At 35.6% G+C, this 21,854-nt stretch overlaps 2 protein-coding genes across 7 annotated transcripts in view; both read left to right on the top strand.

Annotated features, from left to right (window-relative positions):
• LOC109053093 (C-terminal-binding protein 2) overlaps positions 1–14,533 on the top strand; it is a 42,825-nt gene extending 28,292 nt beyond the window's left edge. For 3 of the 6 annotated variants that reach the window (XM_042773569.1, XM_042773572.1, XM_042773567.1), the window contains 8 exons: positions 6,277–6,431; positions 7,509–7,653; positions 8,908–9,114; positions 10,011–10,225; positions 10,310–10,440; positions 10,853–10,980; positions 11,318–11,432; positions 13,631–14,533. In XM_042773569.1, coding sequence (XP_042629503.1) covers positions 6,277–6,431; positions 7,509–7,653; positions 8,908–9,114; positions 10,011–10,225; positions 10,310–10,440; positions 10,853–10,980; positions 11,318–11,432; positions 13,631–13,811 — 1,277 coding nt within the window. In that variant the 3' untranslated portion in view covers positions 13,812–14,533. Of the gene's footprint in view, positions 1–3,091; positions 3,752–6,276; positions 6,432–7,508; positions 7,654–8,907; positions 9,115–10,010; positions 10,226–10,309; positions 10,441–10,852; positions 10,981–11,317; positions 11,433–12,646; positions 12,721–13,630 lie in introns of those variants that run through there. The other 3 variants (XM_042773566.1, XM_042773568.1, XM_042773570.1) reach the window with 3 other exon arrangements.
• A 1,435-nt stretch (positions 14,534–15,968) lies between these two features.
• On the top strand, positions 15,969–21,154 carry LOC109053088 (keratinocyte-associated protein 3-like). Its single transcript, XM_019070513.2, has 6 exons — positions 15,969–16,126; positions 16,666–16,850; positions 18,087–18,146; positions 18,593–18,790; positions 19,606–19,740; positions 20,716–21,154. The coding sequence occupies exons 1-6, from the start codon at positions 16,114–16,116 to the stop codon at positions 20,809–20,811; spliced, it is 687 nt and encodes a 228-aa protein (XP_018926058.1). The 5' UTR covers positions 15,969–16,113; the 3' UTR covers positions 20,812–21,154.
• Positions 21,155–21,854: the final 700 nt, after the last annotated feature.

The following is a 21,854-nucleotide window of genomic DNA, read 5'->3' as shown; positions in this document are numbered from 1 at the left end:
AAGGATGGACTGAGAGAATGTGAAACTAATGAATAGAGGGGAAAAAAGTATTTGGGGGAATGAAACCGAGTGAGAGAGATCACATCTGCTCTGAGTGTGTGTGTGTTCGCTTCAAGAGGGTGAGAATGAAGATTGAATGCTGTGCTAATTATCTGTGTTAACGTGTTGTTTGTTTTCTCTTGTTGGGTCACCACACCAGGTTTGCTTACACATCACTATGTCATTCTGTAATAACATATGTAAGGCGAAAGGTCAGCATGAAATTTCATCACCAAACGAAACTGCAATCTGAGTTTTGCCTGGAAGAACCCCAAAAAACAAATAATGAACAACAGGTTTAAAAAAGCATATTAAAAAAACAATAAAAAATTCATCACTTCTTTTTTTGTTGCACAGAAATAACGTATTTTACTCTTAAACTAATTTCATAGAATTTAAAGAAGCCATATATATTTATAACATTTTTATGATAAAAAATTAAATGAATGAATGAATAATTAAAAATATTTATATAAGTTTATTTATTTATTTAAAACTCCAGGTTTTCTGTTTTTGTTTGTAGGGCTGCAAAATGTTGTGACTATAAATGTAATGTTATTATTAATAATAGTAAATAACAATAATATTTTTTTATTTTTTAATAAAAATATTTAGCAAATTAAGAATTTTTACTCTTGGGATATTTTTCAATTGTAACATTACATAACTAATATTTATGGCTGTCTTCATTTATTTTCAAACAGTAAACCATAAACCCTAAACTCAGAATGCATGCCGAGATGAGTTTGTGTGGAGCAGTTTGCGTGTAAATGAACACAGTGCTGCGCTTCACTCTGAAACACACAGTGCACATATTTATTTAATTTGTGATTTGATAATTGCCTAAGCAGTGCCCTAAACAGTTTTGGCAAATTTGTTTCCATAAATGTTCAGTTTGAAGTGGAGGAAGCTTTGTGCTGTGAACATAATAGTATGCAGGGCTCCAGACTGCACCTAAAACACAGAAATATTCATTTGCGAGTGATATTTTGCTGAGATTGCCAGTGGCGACTATATAAATTTATGTTATGATTTCAAAATTAGCATGTAATGCCTTTTTTCCAGATTGTTTTGCAATCAGCAATTTCATTAACAATTCTCGTTTATAATTGATACTAATATGGCTTCTTGTTATCAAGATCTTTAGTCCATATACTGTGTTCTGTTAATGTGTGAACTTCATATTATGTGTAGCACACTTGCCCTCCAGTAATAGCAAAAAACTTTGTGCTCTGTTACCTTTTAATAAACAAAGTATCAGCTTTAAAATTCTGTCAAATCCATAACAAAATTCAAACAATAAATACAGTTTTGGCGCTCTTTAATGTGGCATGAGCAATCGCTTAAGTACCTCAGTTCAAGCGGCACGTGAACCCATCTTATCTTTCTCTTTACAACGTACAACATAAACATGAATGTACATAACACAACCTACAATACAACTTACTGAAATGTCTTATGTAATCGCTCATTCAGTGTTTCAAACTGCAGAAAACGTGTGAAGCTTGTAAACTATAACCTCTCAGCATCCATAAACTCTTTAGAAAAATAACTGTAAAGAGGAGCTTTTTCCTAAATATATGCACTATATTGCATATTAATATCTTTGTTTAACCTGTTGTCTACATGATAAGAAAGGATGCAAGGGGCTAAAGATAAAATTCACCACCTTTCAAATTGCAGGTTAGCATGTTAATGAAGATGTGTGCAAGAAATATGGCAAGATTTAAAGGATGTGTTAAGGAGGAGCCCAAATTACATTCTGATGCTAACATAATTATGTTTCATGATTTTGGCACATATTCTGTGTAATAAACAATTCTTAGTGACTGTCTACAAAATGAATTAAAATGCTGATGCTGTTAAAGAAGGGGAGATATATACACAGGACAATAAGACTGAAATGTTGAATTGTTCAAAAAATAAATGAATAAAATAAAACACATTTTTGTTTGGGCTTAAAATCACTCATTCAGCTACAACGTGAGCAGCTTCTTGTCTTTTGTGTCTTTCTGCACTATGCAGTACACTTTGTTTCCTTTCATTTGTTCCTATTCATTTAGTGTTCATTAGGTCATTACTTAGTTTGCTTGTTTGTTTTGGAGGTTAGTTTGTTCATTTTATATTTTGTCCATTCATTTGTTGATTTATTTATTCTTTCATTAATTCAAAGTTTATTTCATTAATTTGTTCTTTTTTTGTGTTGGTGCATTGGCTTGTTTAAACATTTATTTGTTTGTTCTTTCATTCATTTGATGCTCATTCATTTATTTGTTTCATTGGCTGTTAGTTGTTCATAATTTCATCATTCATTTTTTTAGTTTATTCTTTTGTTTGGTTCTTTTTTCATTCATTCATTCATTCATTCATTCATTCATTCATTCATTCTTTTCATTTTTTGTTTGGTCATTACTTTGTTAATTTCTTTTTTTGTTTCATTTTATTTTTGTTCATTATTTTTGAACAGTAGTTTGTTGTTTTTTCTTTTATTTATTTTTTGTGTGCTTGTTTAGGACATTTTAGTTATTTTTTTTCCTTTTTGGTTGGTTCATTTGTTTGTTCAAACTTTTTTTTTCAAGCATATATTTGTTTATTGATTCATTACTTGATTTCAATCAATCAATGTTTTAATCTATCAATCTTTCAGTCGTTCCTTGTTTGTTTGTTTGTTTGTTTGGTTATTCAGTATTTTTTTCCTTTCATTTGCTTGTTTGTTCCTTTGTTTTTTGTGTATTAATATGTTTGTTCTTTAATTTGTTTGTTTGGTCTTTCTCTTTTTTTCTAAGTTTTTTTCTTTCTTTCATTACTTTGATGTCCTTTCATTCATTTATTTGTTCTTTCATTTGTTTTTTCACTTATTCTTTCGTTTGTTAATTTGGCCACTTTTCATTTCTTTTTTTTTCATTTCAATGTTTTTCTTTAACCTTTTTTAGCAACTTTCACAGAGCACACACACACACATACGGTGTTCACATTACATAATCCAAATAAATACCATTTTAACAGACAGAAGTGACTGTAATTTTCTAGCATAGAGGGCGGGCGAATAAAATAGAGGCAGAAAGAGCAAGAGAAAATAAAAGAAAGAAAAGCAGGCGGAGAGATGTGAGTGGAAGGGAGAGGCTGGCAGTCTCTAACCACTGTGGTCTCCAAATCATAAATTTGAGAGCAAGGGAGTGTGGTTGAGGGAAAAAAAGGACTGGGTCGAAAAAAAAAAAAGAGCAACAGAAGGGGGAGTGATTGGAAGCGTGAGGAGTGGAACGGCAAAACTCGTTTGCACTGGCACTCGTGTGGGAATTTTTGACCCTCTCCCTCTTTCCGTGACTCTCCTCGACTCTGCCAGGCATAATTATTCCTCTCCTTTTTCACCTTGAGGGGTTTGTTCTAAAATGAGGCAAGAGGGGAATGAAAACGGCAATCAAGATGGACTAACCAAGAGCAGGAGGCTAGAACAAGGAATGAAAACAACAAGCTCTTCTGTCCATCTCTGAACGCTTCCCTTGCTGAGCGACTGACCAAAGACGAGCAGATATCTCCACTTACCCACATATGGGGGAGTGAGCGAGCGACAGACAGACAGTGAGAGGAGGGAGAGACCCCCAGGACACAATCACAGGAGACTGCTTTTTCTCTGCCACCTCCCTCCATTTTTTTTCTCCCCCGTTTTTTGGGCTGCTCTTCATGGGAGGAATGTGGAGGCAGCATTTTCCAGGCAAGACGCATGTTTCCAAAATCGGCCAAAAGAAAAAGTGTGCGTGTGTGTGAGTGTGTTTGCATGCATGCATATATGTGTGTGTGGTGTGTGCACAGTTCTGTGGTGTCACAAGCGCATGTCTTGGCTGCTGTCTGTGACACATCTGTAAACTAGTTTGCGTGTGTGTGCAAACACACGCAGTGTATTGTGTGCCTGACTCCTTATCATAAGTGTGTGTGTGTGTGGCAGCCAAATCCCTGGCTAATAGATCAGGAGGGGTGGAGAGAGAAGAAAAAGTGACGCAGCACAGATACACTCTTATTAGACACTCACACATGCACCTGGTTTATTTCAGGTCCTGGACTACCTTTCAGTGATCTGACTGTTTTAACTGATTTTCCTGCAAGCGTCAATTTAGTTTGGAGCAAAGAAGAGTGTTTTGCATTTCAGAAATATTTTTTGTTGTTTGTGCATGCATGTGTGTTTGTGTGTGTGTTTATTGTGTGACGGTGAGAAATGAGGTTGCTTGGTAACCACAAGCAGCAGTTGACAGTGAGGTGAGGCACTTGGCTGCCAGTTTTTTTTTTTTTTTAATCCGAGATTGCTTGTCACACACACTCACACACATACACACACACTTATTAAAATCACAGTGGCACACCTAAGCAAGAGGTGGAGAAACTCACACATACGCTGTGATGTACATGCTGCCATATTACAACACACAGACACACACACACACACACAGATCCACGTCAACGCGGCTCCATGGAAAAATCTCCTCATTTCCTTTTGTTTTTACAGACTTTTATTGTTCATGGGATTTCAAAGAGAGTATTACATTTCTCTCGCTCGCTCTACTCTCATTAGTTTCACATGCATTACAGGGATAGTTCACTCAAAACTAAAAAATCTCTCATTATTTACTTACCTTTGTGTTCTTTCAAACTTTATAATGGAATACAAATGGAGATGTTTGGTAAAATATTCACGCTGCTTTTTCTGTTTAACAAAAGCCATCATATACTGCTCCAAATAAGCACCTTAAAAGTAGTCTGTGCTAATAGGAAATATTCAAATTTATTACAAATGAATACATTTGTTTGCTTCTCTTTGCCTGTAGCTCTCAAATATAATGCATATTTGATCTTTCCGCATTGTGATTGTGGCATTGTGACATGCGAGAACCAGTGGTGTTCAGTATTAGTCATTGCAAATAAAATAAAAATTCTTAGTATTTTAAGATACACTTACTTGACTTGAAGTGAGTTTATCCTTAAAACAAGAAATCTGACAGCTTTGTAAAAAAAAATTATTAATTTAAGGGGAAAGTTATTTTTCTTATAATAATGTGCAGGGTTATCATAGTTAACTAAAACGGAAACTAAAATCAAAACCATAAAAATAAACATTTTCGTTACTTAAAATAAACGTTAACCGAAAATAAAATACAATATGTAAAAAAATAAAATTATAAAATAAACATCATAAAAAATCAGCAAAAAATCATATATCTCTTTAAAATATATACAAAAAAAACAAAAAAATAAAACTGACATATGACGAAAAAAAAACTATAGCAACTAAAAATGACAACAAAAAATTACTACATTTTAACTAAAATTAAGATGCAAATGGAAAATACAAACACTAAAACTCCTTGGAGTTTTGAAATGGGTGGGATGTCATGGGTTTTAAAACAAAATGAGGGTATGTAAAAATAAAAAATTATCCTAGCTGAGAGAAAACTGGAAAGACTTTGATTGCAATAAAAATTAAAAAGCCTCTCATCTCAGAAATTGGTGTTTTGTCGGGATCTTTTGTCCTCTGTGATCAGAGTAAATGTGGAGATGCTCGTGGAGAATGGCTGAAGGGCCGAGATTTCCCCTGTCGCTCTCTTATTGGATAATTCCCCTGCTGGTCTCTGATTGGATAATGTTCGTGTACTGCTCGGCTCAGGCTCTGTTTGTTTAAAAATCACTGAGTTTAAGTTTATCTTCGTTGTTCTTGTCCAAAAAAGCTTTTAGAGCTCTGAAATTGTTTATAGGTTGGAAAATGAATAATCGGCACAGTTTTGTGAACATTGATTGGTTGAGCACCTACATGAAGGAGTGTGTGTGTGTGTATGTGTGTGTGTGTCTTCTGAGAGCCCAATCGTCTGTCCTTCCCTCTCTGATGTAGTGATCGCTCCAGCATGTCATTTGTGTTTCTGTTTGATGTGTCCACTGCTCATTTAAAGCGTGCCAGACCCCTGATCTCTCGCATCCATCGTGCTTCCCTCCAAGAGACCCAACTCTGCCTTAAAATCTCACAGACAATTATTTTTTAATAATACTCTGGTAAATAATTCTCATTTGAAGTCATTTTTAAATAGATGGTGGAGAGTGAAAAGACAGAACGCAGAGAGCAAGATGTCCCCCCAAAGGCTATTAAATAAAATGTATTCATAACTCTGCTCAAATACTGTAATCTCCATGACAACAAGGCACATGGCAGGGGGGCAAATGGGAAGTTCACACTTCTCTCTCTCTCTCTCTTTGCAGGTATAAGGCCGCAAATCATGAACGGTCCGATGCATCCTCGGCCGCTGGTCGCTCTGCTGGACGGGAGGGACTGTACCGTAGAGATGCCCATCCTGAAGGATTTGGCCACGGTGGCGTTCTGTGACGCTCAGTCAACGCAGGAAATCCATGAGAAGGTCTGTTTGAACTATTATTTCCTGCATCACTAACAGTACAGCAAACATTTTGTTTTGGTTGAAAAGTATTTTAATTGAAAATTGAACACTCCAATATTGGAAACAAAGAAAAAATTATATATATAAAAATGTATTTATGTATATTTGTGTCTCATTGGACTGTCTTATTGATTGATTGATTTCAACCTAGCCAATATTCAAAATATCTCAATTAAAAAAAAAAAAAAACAGGAACCATCATTTCAACCAAACAGATAAAATACCCTAATACAGGGTACTGAAAAATATTTATATAATACTTATATACAGTAGATATGTAAATATAATTGGACAGTCTATATCAGAAGAACTATTATTTCTGGATTTTTCTATATTTATCTACTCCAGTGCTGTTTTTCTACTTAAAATGAAATCAGACAGTAAATAAATAACAAACAAGCATGCAGCAACAAATACCAAGACCACTGTTGTCTAATTCAAATGCACCAGCTATGTGAATCTGTTACTGACTGACTGACTGACTGACTGATTATATGATGATGTTCAGTCAAATGTTTTGTTTTTTAATAATAAATGGTATTTTATTTAAAAGAACATTCAAAGTTGGTACATAAGATAGACTTAGTCTAGTATGTATGTATGCATACTAAACCAAAACTGCAAGAAACACTGGCTCATACAAACACACAGGCTGTGATTTATTTCATAGTGACCCAATTATAAGACCCACTAACGTCGCATATATTCATTTAGTGTAGAATCTCATTGCATTGAGTTAAATTACTCCTGTTTCATCACAAGGGAAAATTGCCTGTTAAATTTAATCATGTCTTTTATTGCTGTTGGATTGAGAATTACGTGTTGTGTGTAATTGCACAGAGTAAAAAGCAACAATTATCTGTGAGTAAATGCATGAAATGACATGTAGATGAACATGGCAAGCTCATCATGAGAAATGCATTACACCCACATACTCCTCCCAGGATGTTACAAAGAAATGATTTCTGTGTCCTTAATAAACACCCCACGGCTTTATTCTCCGATGTTTATAGTGTGATATAAATGTATCTGTGGCAGGTGTTGAACGAGGCGGTGGGGGCGATGATGTACCACACCATCACTCTGACCAGAGAAGATCTGGAGAAATTTAAAGCCCTCCGAATCATAATCCGCATCGGTAGTGGATATGACAATATTGATATTAAAGCAGCAGGAGAGATGGGTAAGAGCATTACAAATGCTAAGAAATGTTTCCTGGTTACAGTTTTTGCTCTTAAAGGGATAGTTCACCCAAAAATGAAAATTCTGTCATCATTTACTCACCATGAAAAATGTTCCAACCTGTATGAGTTTCTTTCTTCTGCTGAGCACAAAAGAACTTATTCTGAAGAATGTTAACCGAACAGTTGATGGTAGCCATTGACATTCATAATATCTTTGTCCATGCTTTGAAAGTCAATGCCAGCAACTGTTCAGTTACCAACATTCTTCAGAATATCTTTTTTTGTGAAGACATACAAATGTTAGTTTGACCAATAATAATAACAACAACAACAACAATAATAACAATAATAATAATAAAACAGTAACACTTTATTTGAAGCCTTTATATATAATGCATTATAAAAGTATTTTTAATGCATTAATTATGCCTTGTAATGCACCCTAGTATGCATTGTATTATCTAATGTATAATTTGTAACCACAGTTATTATACATTTATAATGCTTAGCTATGGATTGTTACACAAGCATATGACAAACAACCAGATGCAGATCTAACAAGGAAACTTCAAGTATTATAATGCGTTTTACCTTTAGTTACAGTTGAAAATAAAATGCATTACAACGTATGAATACCAATATAATGCATTATACATAACGTGTTATATCTAAAAAAAAACTAAGTATGTTGTTTTAGCATCTTATATTAGATATACACCTAATTAATGACAGCGAGAAATCTAACTGTTAGATGGTAATGTGAAAAGCCTTTAGCAAATAAAATGTAGAATGTCTAAAGGTGTGTTTGATTGTAAATGCTCATATAGTCTGATACTTAGTGTCAAGATGCTCTCCTCACAGAAGACATACTACTGACATCAAATACTGATTAGCTCAGGAACCGGGTACAGTGGTTGTTGAGAAATACAAAGTGCTCCTCAAGTAGTAAGGAAAAGTTGGATGTTTGAATGATGTTAGAAGACAAAAACAGACAAGAAAACACCCACAGACACAAAAAGATACACAAGAGCTAAATTTTCCCTCTGGGACAGATGTTTTATATGGTTCGAATAAAAGGAGAAATATTACAGATACAGCTTAATACAGGTCAAATCCATGAATGGAGAGAAGAGGGGATCTGGGGTTAATAGCGTTAATAGACCATCTGAGGCCATTTGAATCTGGTTTATGGAGTGCTTTGATATGTAAATATGAATCTTTTCATGTTGCCTAACATTTGTGCTTGTCTGCAGGTATTGCGGTTTGTAATATTCCATCAGCTGCTGTGGAGGAGACGGCAGACTCAACGCTTTGCCACATCCTGAACCTGTACCGGAGGAACACCTGGCTGTACCAGGCCATGCGTGAGGGCACACGGGTCCAGAGCGTGGAGCAGATCAGAGAGGTGGCGTCAGGGGCCGCCCGCATCAGAGGAGAAACACTCGGACTTATTGGCTTTGGTAAGGGACAGAAACACTAAAACATTACAATATTTTACAAATGTGTTGTTGTTATTAACTAAAACTATGTAAAAAAAATGTTAATTGAAATAATGTATTAAATAAAATATAAATATTATTACATAACGTAAAAATAAAAAGGTTTGCAAAAATAGACTTGCAATAATTACTAAAACTACAACCGAATTAAAATTTTAATTCAATTTAATTCAAATTTACAAAAAATTACTTAAACCTAAACTATACTTTAAAATGAAAACTTATAATATATATTAAAATATAAAATTATATTAAATATAAAAATGTAATTTAAAGTCAAAATATTAATAAATATTATAGTTAAAATTATACTGCAAATAATAAAAATTATATGACAGTTATGAAATTGTAATTTAAAAAAAAAAATCATAATCATCAAATCAAGCTAATTGTTATTATTTATTATTAATATATACACAAATAAACTGATTTAGTTCTGTTTATATTTGAATGAACTTCATGTAGGTGCTCAAACCTATTTACTGTTTTTGTAACCGCGAAGTCATCACAACTATGAAATAATGCAAATTAAATTATGGGAATTATGTAGAGATCAAAAGTCATCATATGTTGATATTCATATATAGGCACAATTTATCACTGTATACAAGACTCATTTCAAGCATTCAAGAAAAATTAGATTACCGGTAAGTGACCGGTAGATACAGTATGACATGAAGATGTTACAGGAATGGTTCAAATGAAGGATGTCATCATCTAGTCAGGTCACTCATGTGAAATTGTTTTCATGTAATTAAAGTCAGTGGTGACAACAGGTTTTCCAAGCTCTAATAATGACAAAAAAAGCACCATACGACTTACATGTGTCATCGTAAAGTCACTTCTTTGTCTCCTAGGCCGATCGGGACAGGCAGTGGCTGTTCGAGCAAAAGCATTTGGCTTCAATGTGATCTTTTATGACCCATACCTGCAAGACGGTTTAGAGCGATCGCTGGGCGTCCAGAGAGTTTACACCTTGCAGGACCTCCTGTACCAGAGCGACTGTGTGTCTCTCCACTGCAACCTAAACGAACACAATCACCACCTCATCAACGACTTCACCATCAAACAGGTACATTACCCACAAACCCATTCCTGCTATCATGAGTGCCATCTAGTGGCTGTTGTGTGAACATCATGTATTATTTTTTTTTAGATGCGACAGGGAGCATTTCTAGTCAACACAGCACGAGGGGGTCTAGTGGATGAAAAAGCCCTGGCTCAGGCTCTCAAAGAGGGCAGGATACGGGGGGCAGCCCTGGACGTTCACGAGTCTGAACCCTTCAGGTAACATTTGTAATGACATACTAATCGTAATCCAATCTCCGTGTTTCTTTGCCTTAAGATATTGGATGCAACTCCAAACATTTCTTCAGCTGCACCTAAATTTGCATGCTATTATTTCTATATAATATGCAACATTAGGATTTGTGCATCCTAGCTTTGCAACACAGGAATAAATTACATTTGACAACATATTCATTTAGAAAATAGTTTGTTTAAATTGTAATAATATTTCAAAATATTACTGTGTTTACAGTAATTCTAATCAAACAAATGCAGCCCAATGAGCATAAGATACTTTTTCAAAAACATTTAAAAAATCTCACTGACGTTAGTGTTTGCACATGAACAGTGAAGTTGAATGTGTAGTTAACGTGAGCTCTAGTGTGCAAAATGAGATGTGTGTCTCTCTCAGTTTTTCTCAGGGTCCTCTGAAGGACGCGCCCAATCTGATCTGCACCCCTCACACGGCGTGGTACAGTGAGCAGGCCTCACTAGAGATGAGAGAGGCAGCGGCCACTGAGATCCGCAGGGCCATCACCGGTACAAAATCTCCCATTGACTTCATTTCTTAGAATGTTTGCTATTCAAAATGTAACCACTTGAGGATATAATCATAGAATTTGGATACAACATTGTGATTATCAGTGGGTATTATCAATGCTTAATTATGGTTAACTGCATGTGAACTGTGAAGGGGGGAGTCCTGATTTATCTCTCTTTCTTTATCTCTATCGCAGAACTTTTCAACTTTCTTTTTTACCTCAAACGTTAGTCTTTCGCTGCCTAGCAAGCACTTGTATTTCCTTCAGGGAATGTAAATCTAGATCCGTCCTATTGTACATCAGTCTTCATGTCTCGGGTTTGTTCTGTTTTTCAGGTCGTATTCCAGATAGTCTCCGAAACTGCGTCAACAAAGAGTTTTTTGTGACTACGGCGCCGTGGGGGGTGATGGAGCAGCAGGTACATCCGGAGCTCAACGGCGGAGCCTACAGGTGACAAAAGAGATTTTAAACATGCACAGAGCGCCATCTATTTTTTCATACTTCACCTATTTTATCATACTGTCCATCCTCGAGTTTTTTTACCATCTCAAACACCCTCTTTTCTAGGATTGGCTAGGATTGAGAACTGGTTCTTATTTAGAACTGGACCCAAATGATTTTCATTGCATTCAGTTCTGTTAATCTTTCAGTCCTGAAATTTGATGTAATTAACCTTTTAAATAATTTTGTACATTTATTTTTAATGATAATGAATATTTTGAATTAATTGTAATAAATTTCATTTTATTTTTGAATTTTGTAAATTATAAATAAAATTTCATTTGATTAATTTGATATATTTTTATATTTAAATATCGAAACTATTCCTAAAACTATAAATATACTTAAAAACAAAACTTCATGTTATATTAATTTAGAAAGAATATATTTTGTGTTATGTTTATTTTTCCAACCACATTGGCAATTTTTTTTTTTTTTGTTGTTGTTGTTGTTGTTGTTGTTTTTTGTGTTGTCAGTATAAATCTAAAATAATTTGGTAAGATTTATGATTATCTTAAAACAAGAAGAACTATTTGCCAGTGACACACATTCAGATTTTTTTTTTACAATAGTAAATAGTAATAGTTTAATAAATGGTAAAATAAATATTATTTGTTAATTGCTAATAAATATGTAAAAAAAAAATCTAAATGTTACAAAAATAGTCATAGAAAAGGTGAATCACTGTCACAAAAGGACTAAATCAATAAAACAGTTGATAAACTTGAATCTGAATCAAAACTGGAATCATAAAATTCCTTCCAATCCCTGCTCTTTTCCCCACTGGACTCAAGATCACTCCTTCCTCACTGTGAGATGAAATACTCAACAAATTCATGGATTCTATTGTATGAGTAGCCAAGCAGTGCAGCGGCTGTGTTCAGCTATGCAGATGTGCTTCATTAGTTCATCCCTGTGTAGTGAGTGTTATTCCCTCCAGATCAACATATGCAAATAGACTCAAACGAGACCGCCGTCTGTCCCTGTGGAACACATAAATGAACTTCACCTCTAGATTTACCCGCTATGACCCTTTTGAACATTTCCCTAAACTAACACCTCATTCTTATGCATTTAACTCTCCAACCCGCACATAAAAACACTCACACACACACAAACCAGCCCCGATTGTGTTGCTCAGTCTGATTGCTTCTCTCGCTCAGCAGAGTGGCCCAACCGCTACCAGCCGTTTCTCCTGGCGGCCTGCAAGACAAAATGTATACCTAAACAATGACAGGTAACTGCTTACAGCGTGCTGAAACACAGAGCTCAAGACACAGTCCAAATATCTCTAAATGACACAACAAAACAATCATGTCTGAAACAATTTTGATTTGTCACCTTTTATTTTTACATTTCTCATTCTCATAGGACATGCAAATATCATGCGACGCCTGCTAATTGGTTTCTCATTAGTTCTACTATTATTTGAATCATATGTAATATTTACTTCATGTATTTAGCTGTGCTGTTCGTGCATTTGCTGTGTTCAGTAAAACTGGTTTTATACATGGGCCCATTTGTGCCACTTTTATTTGAGAATTTGAGAAAAATTATTTGAGAATTCAGTAATTGTACCTGATGAATCAATAAAGAAATACATGATAATGTGAACGTAATGACTAGAAGTTATCCAATAAGTTTTTTTATTTAAATGTATTTTCATTTATTCCTGTGATTTTCAGCATCATTACTCCAGTCTTCAGTGTCACATGATCCTTCAGAAATCATTCTTGCTGCTCAAGAAGCATTTATTGTTTTTATCGATGCTGAAAACAGTTGTTCTGCTACATGTTTCTGTAGAAGCCGTGATTATTTGATGAATAGATAGTTGTATCTTTTGTAACATTATATTTGTCTTTACTGTCACTTTTGATCAGTTTAATGCATCCTTGCTGAATAGTGTTAATTTCTTTAAAATCTTACTGATCTCAAACTGTTGAGTATATAGTAATGATTTGTTTTTGTCTGCAGAATTAATTTAAAGCATCTGAGCTGAAGTCTTGAGATCAAATCATTTAAGAAACATGAGAAACATATCCATCAAATGTGCCCAAACTTTTGCAAGAGTATAAATTATAAAAGGTTCTCAGCCAAAGTGAAGCTTTTCCATCTGTAATCATGTGGTTTTCTCTGTATTTTCTCAGGTTTCCTCCTGGTGCGGTGGGTGGGTCTCCTGGTGGCATGGGTGGACAGATAGAGGGCATGATGCCCGGCGGGGTGCCCGGGGCCCATCCCCTGCCGCCGGGCACCCAGCCCAGCCTCGCCCCGTCCCCCACCCAGCTCCTCAAACACAACGACCATAGAGAACACCTCGCCAAGTCATAACCACCTGACCACTGAGCGACAGTCATTCAGCAAAACTGCAAATCAAAGAGACTAAGAGACAGTGAACGGGTGAACAAGCAATCAGCTGCCGCTAGCTGCACCGGAGACATGCTTCACGGACGTCTTTCCACCGTCTTCTTTTCAGTTTCAGTGTTTTTCCATTCATTTACGTTTTAACCCAGGTTGTTTCTGTTGTTCTTGTGAGGGGAGGACATCATTTCCACCTCTTTTATAGCAGGTGGGCGGTGCTTTCTTATCAGGGGCGTGGCATGACATAACCACGCCTCTTTCATCGTGCACCACTTACAAAGTTCAAAACGATGACAGTTATCACATGCCCTGCACTTTCTTCCTCCTCGCCTTATTTACATACACAAATCTCACAACAGTTTCAATTTCGTTTCTTTCTTTACGTCCAGAGAATTAGTGCTCGTCTTTGTTTCAGTGTTAAAAGTGCTCGATAATGAAAAAAAATATATATATATACAGTGTATCTATTATGAGAACAGAGGTCAAGGCTGTTCTTGGGCAAAAATGAAGATGAATTCTTAGCTTTTTTTTTTTTCAACATTTGGCATAGCTGACTTCTTGTTTACAGAATTGCACAAATTCAACAAGCACCAGCTCAGAGTCCGCTCTTCTTTAAGACCCAAGAGCACACTATTTTACTGATATATCCATTGATTTCAATTCAAAGTGAGTTTTCAGGAGTTGAAACACAAACAACACAAACATCACAGTTTTCAAAAATGTCAATTTAGAAAAAAAGTCAATTTAGATTCGAGTGAACGTCACTGTGAGGGACATGATTTTGATTTTGTGTTTGCGTTCAAAAATAAAAAATAGATGGCAGCTCACACAGAAAAAAGGGACTGGAGTGAAAAACCGCCCCTGTCTCAGGAAGAACATTCAACGGTTACTCCAAAACACAAACAGCCCCGTCTAAATACTCACTCTTTCCCGTTCAGCTACCCGAGATATTTTATAGATCTGCCATCCAGTGCGTTTTTGGTGTTGAATGTATGGCAGTTAAATTAGATTTGTATTGTCTAGTTTAATGTTTTTGTAACCATACTTTCCTCTGATCCCTTCCCTGTTCCTGTTATTTTGGGTTCTTTATGTTGAAGCGCACTGTTCGGAGCTCATTGTGTTGTTTATATGCAATATTCTGAGGCCTAAGGCCAAATCCAGTCAGGTTCCTTCAACTAAATGTGGTAGGTTTGTTTTTTAGTGTGAGTATTTGTATTTGTTTATTGTACCGAGGTGAACATTTAGCATACAGTACAGTTCAAATAAAATACCATTCTGACGTTCTATACTGTGCTTGTGTGTTTGTCTCACTTTACGCACACATTTCTGACGGTCTGACAGGATTTGCAGCATCTACAGTACAGTGACCTTCGAATGACCCCTGCATGGGTCTGGACGCCACAAGGGGTCGCTGTGGCTCTGGGTTTATAGGTTTCCTTATGCATTGATAATAGGCTACATTGTTTTATATTTATATGCTTATTTTTTGGTAAAGAAATAAAGGAGAAATTGTTCTTTTACCAAAAAAAAAAAAAAAAAAAAAAAAAAAAAAAGTGTTTTTTTGGGGGTTACAGGTTGAGAATTTCCATCTTATTCCTTTACCATAAATAAGACCAAGGCATTTGATTTGACTTGTTGATCAATTTAATGCAATATATGATATTACCTGACAATAAAATGTCAATGTTTTGTACGTGTTCTGTAAATTTAGCCTATTCCTTTTCCAGTATTCTGTTATCATCTTGTTTACCTGATGTGCCTGTGTTTTGTCCTCGCTACTCTAATATTTGCTTAGTGCTGATATTGTGGGGTGTGGCATTCAGATATGACAGGACTTTGTACTCTGGCATTTGGTCCGTGTAACTCTTCACAAGTCAATTTTAGACCACGTGGTGCAAATGCATAAATAAAACAAATGAAAGCAAACGTTCGTTTTTTCATTTTTTTTCCCCCAGTTACTTCATAAATGAATAATTGCCATTTTCTCTCCTTTTTTTCAATTTTATTTTTGCTATATATATATATATATATATATATATATATATATATATATATATATATATATATATATATATATATATATATAATAGAAAATAAGAGAGATTCATTGGCGCTTTTCTGCATTCGCATTGAGTGACGTTTGTATTCTGGCTCCTCCCACTTCCTCTGTACAGGTGAGTCGTGTGTGACGTCATCGACTATGAAGGGAGGAAACTGCGTTTGACTTCCAAGTTTTTCCTTTTAAACTTGGGTCATATACGCGGAAACAGATATGTGTGATTTTGGTAAGACGATCGTTTCTTTCTTTTTATTGCAGGTGCGAGAATTACAGGTGATTTATAGTTTAACTGAAGCTGTAAAGAGGCCTCTGACAACCGGTTATTTGTTCTCGTGAAGTGCGCGTCTGCTGTAATGTTTACATTCTCCTAATGTTTTATTCACTGTAGAAAAGAATATTTATCAGCTGGATAAACCTTTAGGAACAATATTTTGCACTAAATCCCGCTAAAGCAGATTAGAAGGAAAATGGGATTTGCGTCAAGCTTGTACTTTATACACAACAATAAATGTTCTAAACCATGTAATAAATCTGTTGATACGTATTACAAAACTATTTTGTTATTGAAGCAACACTTAAAATATATGCTAATACACTGCAAAATAAATCAAGTCCACTGGTGTCAGCCACTAGTTCATTGCAAAACTGGTTAATTAACGTTTAGTTAGTTCTGAGAAAAGTTCTAGTAGTATTTCTTTTTAATGCAATTAATTTTTTTCGGTGTAATTTTTTTAAACCACTGTATGAAAGTATACTATATTCTAGACAAGCAGAGGGGCCCTGGGCGGCTGATGAAGAAAGGACTGACCCTCATTGTCATCGGTCATGTTAATTTCATCCTGAGTGCCATTGTCCATGGCAGCGTGTTACGCCACATATCCAAACCCAGCAATGCAATCTCAACAGAATATACCGTATCAAACATCATCTCTGTCACCTCAGGACTGCTGGTGAGTCGTTGTGCTTCTGTATATTCTCTCATGTCCCATATGTGAGTCCTAAATGATGCTGATTCAACTCATGCATGTAATATCCAGTAAGTGATGCTTTCTGAATCTCAAGAATTTTCATTCAGAAAGGGTCTGGTCACATGTCTGTAAATGTAAATAGGAGGATTTGCTATTACTTTGGGTGTGCTGCTTCACCCAGTTCATCTGAGTTAAGTCTGTATAATTACCTAAAGGAATATTTCACACAAAAATGAAGAACTGTGCACATTTTACACACCCTCAGGTCATCCGAGATGTAGATTTAGGATTACATCACATGCTCATCAATGGATCTTCTGCAGTGAATGGGTGCCGTCAGAATGACAGCTGATAAAAACATCACAATAATCTACTAGTAATCCACGCTATGCCAGTCCATCAATTAACATCTTATAAAGCAAAAAGCTGTGTTTGTAAGAAACAAATCCATCATTAAGGCGTTTTAACTTCAAACCGTTGCTTCTTGCCAAAATATGAGTCCATAATACATAATCCATAATAAAGCTTCCTCTAGTGAAAAAGTCCATATCCTGTTGCCCTCTCACATCTAAATCCACTAACATATTTGTTTATAACTGTTTTGGACTGTTTTCCCTTGTGAACGGTGTTTGATCTGTGCATATTTCTCTCCTAATTTAGACGAGACTGGAGAAAGCAGCATTATGGATGGAAGACTTGTTTGAAGTTAAAAAAGTCTTAAATGATTGATTTGTTTATTACAAACCTGCAGCTTTTCACGTCACATGACATTAACTGATTGACTGGAGTGGTGTGTATTGCTGCATTATTGTGAAAAAAAAAAAAAAAAAAAAAAATTTTTTAGATATATATATATATATTGTGACGTTTTTATCAGCTATTTGGACTCTCATTCTGACGGCACCCATTCACTGCAGAGGATCTAAATATCTCTCAATCTATTTTGATGAAGAAACAAACTCATGTTCATAAACTCACGTTCATGGATGGCCTGAGAGGGTTGAATACATTTTCAACAAATATTTATTCGGGGTAAACTATTCCTTCAAGCTGTTAAGAAAAGTGCTTATAAAACTCTTTTCACATGTATTTAACACATTAAACTTTTTAGGGTTCCTGAGTAGTTTTAATTTCTACATTTTCCCACAAAATCAGAAAAATTTGAATAAAATGCCATTGAATGTCCTCACACCTAATCATGTTAACATGTTTTTCTCGAGCATTGCAAGTGGAATTGTTGCAATATTGGTGTCAAGGAATATAACCAACTTGAAACTGGTAAGTAGGCCTAATCTAGGGAGAAAATATATGTTCTCTTTTCCCCAGACATTTCAAAATCACCTAAAATGTTCAGGTTTTGGCTTTGTTTTCTTATTGATGTGCTCTCTACAGTCCTCCTGCATTATAGGTGTGTATTTGCATGGCTTTGACCTTTCTCTGTAGATCACCACCTTTTTCACACACCACGATTGGTTGAATATATACATTGTCTGCAAACTAATGGTCAAGCTACTTTTTAGTCATTACCTTCAGCAGGTATGAAAACAAAGCCAAGACTTGGACATTTAAGGCAATTTAGAAATCCCATCCAGGCCATGTCTGGGAAAAAAGAGGACGTATGGTCATATAACCTTATCAGCATGATTGTTCTGTATACCAATGCAAAAATACCACATTCTTTCCATCTAGTGTTTAACTCAGCTCTGTTCTTCTGCTTCCTGTAGCACATCGGTCTGTTAGTGAGTTCCTTTCTGAACGCCTTTCTCTCGCTGGCGTGTTTAGTGGGTCTGATTCTGGCGATCAGTATGACCATTTCAGCCGACGGGAGCACGCTCATGAAAGGATGTAATTACACTAACGTGCCTGTGAATGCACGGTCTCCGGTCATCGTCAACTGTCCTTTTGATGCCACTCGCATCTATGTGAGTCAGTCTACAGAAATGCATCTGGTGTTTTTGAACAATTATATATAAGTTAAAGGGATAGTTCACCCAAAAATGAAAATGTTATGTTTATCTTTCTAACCCCCAGGGCATCCAAGATGTAGGTGACTTTGTTTCTTCAGCAGAACACAAACGAAGATTTTTAAAACAAACCGTTGCAGTCTGTCAGTTATATAATGGAAGTGGATGGGAATCATGGCTTTGAGAGTCAAAAAAACATACACAAACAAAACCAAATTAGACCCTGTGGCTTGTGCATCCTGAGGGCGTCCTCAACAGCAGGCGTGTGATGTGTCTTCTTTTTCTTCTTGCTTTATGGCGGAACGCAGACCTTCTAAGTGCATTTTAATAAGTGGACCAGACACTCCTGATTGAGATTGTAGATAGAGTGTCAGTGGTTTTATAAGTCAGTAATGCACTTATAAGTCTGCGATCCACCGTAAAGACGCAAGAAGACGTGTCATGCGCCTGCTGTTGAGAACGCGCCCAAGACAATTCGAACAGTTTGGACATTGCGTGAATCAGGTAAAAAAGACGATATAAATACTGTTCAGTTTCTTGCACAGACCGATCGTTTTCTGTCTTTACACATCAATGTATCATCACAAGCCGCAGGGTTTAATTTGCTTTTGTTTGCATATGTTTTTTTGAGTCTCAGAGCCGTGATTCCTATTCACTTCCATTATATGACTGACAGACTGCAACGGTTTGTGTCATTTTTGGGTGAACTATCCCTTTAACCAGTATGAACTTTCATCTTGTATGTGAAGACTGAACTGCTGTTTCTCCTCCAGGATACAACTCTTGCTCTGTGGTTCACCTGTGCTACATTCACCGCACTGGAGGCTGGACTGTCTGTGTGGTGCTTTATTGTGGGTCTCCAGTTAAGAGGCATCGGACCCTGTGCTCAAACCTACATCAGAGAGCAGGTACATCTCTCAATATGCATGCAAACGGCTCAGCTGAATGAACCTGCTGTTTAAAACCATAATAATTTTCATAGGGATTGTTTGTGAACCTCTAACAGATTATGAAAATGACTTGGCAGGGTTCTGAACTCTTTACATATGCAGTTAAAGGAGCTGTTCATCTAAAAATGAAAATGTACTCAACCTCAGACCATCTTAGCTTCATATGAACAGATTTCTAAAAATGAAAAAAATTGTAAAAAATCAACTCATGAAATCACATAAAATTGTTCACCAATGAATGCACTGCAGTGAATGGGTGCCATCAGAATGAGAGTCCAAACAGCTGATAAAAATATCACAATAATCCACAAGTAATCCAAACCACTCCAGTCCATCAGTTAACATCTTGTGAAGGGAAAACCTGCATATATGTAAGAAACAACTCCATCATTAAGGTTTTTTTTTACTTTCAAACATTTGCTTCTGGAAAAGGAAATATTATGGATTATGGACTCCTATTTTAGTCAAAAGCAACATTTTAAAAATATAACTGTCTTAATGGCAGTTAATGCAGCTTTACAAGATGTTAATTGATGGACAGGAGTGGTGTGGATTACTTGTGGCTTATTATGATGTTTTTATCAGATATTTGGACTCTCATTTTGACGGCACCCATTAACTGCAGAGCATTCATTGATGAGCAATGCTACATTTCTTCAAATCTGTTCCAATGAAGAAACAAACTCATTTACATCTTGGATGCAATTTTGGGTGTTTTATTAATTTTTGGGTGAACTATTTCTTTAAGGTAGAACAGAGCAGACATGTTTATCCAAATTAATTTGCATTGCATTCAGAGTATACGTTTTATCAGCCAATTCTAAGGGTCAGGGAGTAGAAAGATGTATTGTAAATCTGTAAATAAAAGTGATTAGTGATTAAAAAAGCTATAATATGACCTCTTTTTAATCAATGTGATGGATATCATAACAGCTGGAAGAGTATGCACTGGCATCAGGATCAAAAATGGACCAAGACCACACGACTCAAGGCGAGCGTCTCATTGCACATCACTCTGCCAGCGCTTAGAGAGACAATCCCAATGTTAATATGGAAGTTTAATTAGATGCTGTGTAGTGAAACCGATCATAATAATAGTTTGCATTCATACTGAGTTACATTCTGAATTTTATTAATTGATAATGGTAGGTGTTTTGTAGATGATTTGAAGCACTGAGGTTAATACAGATTTTGTCTGTTGAACTCCAGTCAGTTGGACGTTTGGACTGAATGTTTTCAGGTCTACACATATAGACTGTAATTAAGCCAAAGACATCATAGATTGTATCCATTATGGTGTTTTTTGAAACTGTGTCTGGAGTTGCGTGTTTTGCAGTTCTTGTTTACATTAAAACACCCAACTTGTGCATTATTTCAAAATTAAGTTGATTTTTTTTTTTTTAAGTGACTGTATTCTTTTTTTTATATGAGATGTTATTATGCCTGTGCTGTCAAATATACCCAAAACATATTTTAGTTTAAAGCAGCTGTTTTAATCGCTAATGTGCCACAGACTGAGCTCTCTATAGCCGGTAGGCTTACAAATATTCCAGAGTGTCCCAGAGCGCCGTGAGACACGTTAATATACGAGCTGGATTTAATGATGCAGAGAAAATCTCACATTCACAGATAATCCAGTATGATTAAAGATGTTAAATATTGACAGAGAGACATGACTGACACTGTCAAAGCAAAGGGATTTCCCTCTACGTGATGAATAATATTTCATTTCAGAAGACTGTGTCTGTGTGTTTACAGAGCTGTAATTTTGTTTCATTCCTGACAGATTATTCAAAAGTCCCTCATCTCAGTTCACAATTCATTCTACATTTCATTGTATTACTTTTAACACTGTGGTATGTTGTTGTTGTTATCATTGTGCATTATATTTGAATAAACACATAACAAATAGAGTTTTCAGAACCCTTTCTCAATGTAAAAGTGTTCCATTATGAATAATTGTTTATGTTAGGCTATAAAATATTTTTATATTAATTGCATTTTAGATTTCACAACTAGAGTTGGAAATGGTGAATGTTATTCTTTTAAATCTAAACTTTAACGAGGAAATA

Source organism: Cyprinus carpio, chromosome A17, assembly GCF_018340385.1.
Source record: "Cyprinus carpio isolate SPL01 chromosome A17, ASM1834038v1, whole genome shotgun sequence".
Lineage (NCBI taxonomy): Eukaryota > Metazoa > Chordata > Actinopteri > Cypriniformes > Cyprinidae > Cyprinus > Cyprinus carpio.
This window is presented reverse-complemented; position numbering and strand designations above follow the sequence as displayed.

What these genes read in the sequence shown, in the direction of transcription:
- LOC109053088 (XM_019070513.2), top strand. An exon ending in ATATAACCAACTTGAAACTG is followed by an intron (nt 18,147 to 18,592) that starts GTAAGTAGGCCT and finishes TGCTTCCTGTAG; the next exon opens with CACATCGGTCTGTTAGTGAG. An exon ending in TTGATGCCACTCGCATCTAT is followed by an intron (nt 18,791 to 19,605) that starts GTGAGTCAGTCT and finishes TTTCTCCTCCAG; the next exon opens with GATACAACTCTTGCTCTGTG.